We start from the raw sequence: 3,447 nt of genomic DNA on the forward strand, positions 1-3,447 counted from the left end.
GATAGATAGATAGATAGATCTTTAACAGACCAGACAGTGTTGCGTGGCGATGGAAAGTGGGTGTGACTTTTTCCTCCAGTGACAGTGTAGATCCATGCTGCATGCAGGCTCCACCTATCCCCCTGTGCCGAATATTCTGGAAAATCTCAAAGGACTTAGGATGTAGGAAACGATAATATAGCACCAGCGCTATCACTCCTGCAGAGAGAGAGAGGAACATGTAAATACACTTGAAATGGGGGCATGCATGAGTGTGTAAAAGTTTATAGATCTGAAATGACTCTACAGACTTAGAACTGCATTTGTACATATACTTCAAGTTTTTAACCAAATACCTGACACACTATGACATCAGCCTTAGCTGGACTTTCTGTTTTGTGCTAATGAGTAATTGTTTGCATGATAAACTAACATGGGTAACATTTTACCTGCTTAATGCTTAATGTTATGTTAATGTCAGCATGCTAACATGCTGACATTAACATTTAGCTCTAAGCACAAACTTTTGCTTTACAGTGTGTAGTTGTGTGTCTCACCAATGAGGAAGCTACAAAACACTGCAGCCGGGATTCCCACAGTATCCCAGGACACCATGGTAAACAACCATGAGGAGGCCAGAAGAAGTAAAGCATTCTCTAAGAACATGGCCTGAAGAAGAACAAATAGAAACAGAGGTTTGGTTACCTTTTTCCACATTTTGAAACAATATTTGTCTGTCTGTATAATGGATTCATTCAACTACCATATTATCTTAGAGATTACATTGAGAACTGTTGCATTATCAGCATCGCACATATGCTACTTGGTGGACACGTGTCCATGTTGCACTGCATCACAGGTGTACATTTTTGGTGTACCATTCAGTCAATTTCACTTTAAAACGTTCCTAAAATGCAAAATACAAACATGTTTTCAGTGCTTGTATTGGCTCATACTGTAGTTTCTGAAATTTAAATGCTGGGCTTGGTCTCCAATAAATCTCAAAGGTTAGACTGAATATCTTTTGCCTCATTACTTGTTATTTCATCCAATACAATATTTCTTTCTGTTTTTAGGGTCTAAAATGTTGTGTGTTTCTGTTTTTGTCAATGGCAATGCCCAAAAATTCTGGCACACAGACACACACACACACATACCAGGTAGAAGCCGAACATGCGGCATCTGGATTGACCGTACTTCACATTGAGGAAAAGGAAGATGTGAATGGCTCCCAGAACGAGGTTGAAGATTCTCCATCGAGTAGTTGAACGTATGATGTCAGTCTGCTGAGACACCATCCAGAAAGTTGCACCCAGCCAGTGCACACCTGACACACACACACACACAATTAAACACTTAACCTTTAATACATATGTAAATTCATGTCAGACAAAATTGTCATAAATAGTAGAGGAGGTCCTCACGAAGACTCACCCAACAGTAGTTTAAAACCACACAACTCACGTCTTTATCCAACAGAAAATGGGATCAGATTTAACTAATATGAGCTTTGAGATGAAGGCTTACCAATAACTCCCAGGATCCATTGTTTGAAGATACGTGTGAAGAGCATGAGAACGGCAAATCGAGATCCCAACATACTGACCTGCAGACAGAGAAAATAGAGCTGTCACACAAAAATCATTATACTGATACTGTTATGTTGAAGGTCTATGTTGTTCATATTGGTTGTTGGAAGGTTGTTTAAATAGGCCTACCCTCCACACCAGTCGACAGAGAATGGCAGCGGGGGTCATTTGTAGGTGTCCTGGTCTGATGAGTGAACAGGCTCTGGCATAAAGGACCAAGGCCCAGGCGAGAGACAACAAACACACCACAAAACACACTGAAGCTGGAAGAGAGAGAGAAGGAAGGAAAAGAAATGTGAACACTTTGATCATTGTAATGCCACAGGTATATACATACTGTACATCAGATACAGGGCAAGATAGTAGTAGAGGGATAGTAGAGAAACTAATTGGTATTTTTTGGCCACTTGGGGGCAGAGGATCAAGCTGAAAATTCCCTCCCATCGTTAAGGACCATGTCCACAGTCATGGACTCGCCCGTGTACTTATCAGTGGCAAGTGTCATGCTCCATTTTCGGAGAGTAACATTGAAGCAAGACTTACAAAAACTCCCTTTTGGCACTGCAAGGCAGTGTACTTACGCCTCAATGAAGCCAGATACTCCAACGCAGCATGGTAGTTCGCCACGTGTCACCCGTGCTGTTTTTTTGCTCGAGCCAGAGTCTTTTGCCCCAACACCTTTGCTGAGAGGAGGATAAGCAATGTCTCTGTAGCTGCCTTTAGGGGCATAGGGTTGATCATTACTCGCAGCTTTGTCACTGCCGCCGCCCACTGCGGCCACGCCATGTTCATATTAATTCTAGTTATTTTCGAATCTTTCGTTTTGTTTTGCCACGAGGGATGACACTAGCTTACTGTTTACATTCTTGATCATGTCATGGCCTGAAGAACAAACATCTACAACATAGCGCTAAATGTGTTTGCGACAACGACCTAAGAATTGCGTTTGTCCGATTATTACATTGTCAATAAGGCATGCATAAATGGGTATAAAAAGTCGATGTGTGGTGTAGATGTTATACAAAGGTATTATGGATTTTTGGAAATTGGAGTAACCAGCCAGATTGCAGGTCCCGTGATAACTTTAGAATGGTGTGATGGAATGACGCTAAGCTTTTGCTTAAAAAAGAAGCTCGCAACAGCGCACACAGTGTGATATCATTATTAAGCCGAGTTACCTTATCTTTCTTATTAAAAACAACACATATTTTAAACCGTGAATGTTTCCCGCTTCATGTGGAGTGATTAATACATGGAATTCATTATTAAACATTTGTATTTTATATATATGTCGTCTGCTTGATATGCTCGTCCATCTGTGTTACCATGCGCAGTTTGTAATGATCTTGTGTTGTGTGTAAAGGAATTGTTACATGTGTGGTTTTTTTATTTATTTTATTTGTCATACATTGTTAGTATATGTTGTATACTCTTTTTTGTTTTGAATAATGTTGTGTTGGTATTGGTGTTTTATTCTATGTTTTTTTTTTAGTTTTTCTGGATCAGTCATATATATTTCTACATCTCTGTAGTCTTCATGTTATGAGACTTGATCTCTTGTCATATATGTAAATGCCTTATAGTTCTTGCACAGGTCTCGCAGGTGGGTATTTTTGGTGTGTACGCAAGGCCTCAACACAGAGCGTAAGGCAGATGCATCGATCCTAGCGGCACGTATGAAGTCAGCCATTACACAGTGCCTGCATCTGGCAGGCGAGTGGATGACACGGCCACAGCCTGTGGAGGCAGACGGATGGATGTCACGGGAGCAACTGAGTGAGAGATATAGGTGGGAAACACAGGAAACCAGTACGATGACATTAATGTATCAGTATAACTGTTCTTGTACATTCACCGCACAGCACCAGTAAACATGCAC

At 40.9% G+C, this 3,447-nt stretch overlaps 1 protein-coding gene across 1 annotated transcript in view; it reads right to left on the reverse strand.

Annotated features, from left to right (window-relative positions):
• Window positions 1-3,447, reverse strand: part of xkr5b (XK related 5b) — a gene marked incomplete in the record, with an annotated part of 11,876 nt that overhangs the window by 6,419 nt on the left and 2,010 nt on the right. The window contains 5 exon segments of the mRNA XM_035682151.1: window positions 31-198; window positions 537-648; window positions 1,137-1,306; window positions 1,507-1,585; window positions 1,698-1,831. Coding sequence (XP_035538044.1) covers window positions 31-198; window positions 537-648; window positions 1,137-1,306; window positions 1,507-1,585; window positions 1,698-1,831 — 663 coding nt within the window.

This window comes from Morone saxatilis, unplaced genomic scaffold (genome assembly GCF_004916995.1).
Source record: "Morone saxatilis isolate NCDOM2014 unplaced genomic scaffold, NCSU_SB_2.0 Contig11, whole genome shotgun sequence".
Taxonomy (NCBI): Eukaryota; Metazoa; Chordata; class Actinopteri; family Moronidae; genus Morone; species Morone saxatilis.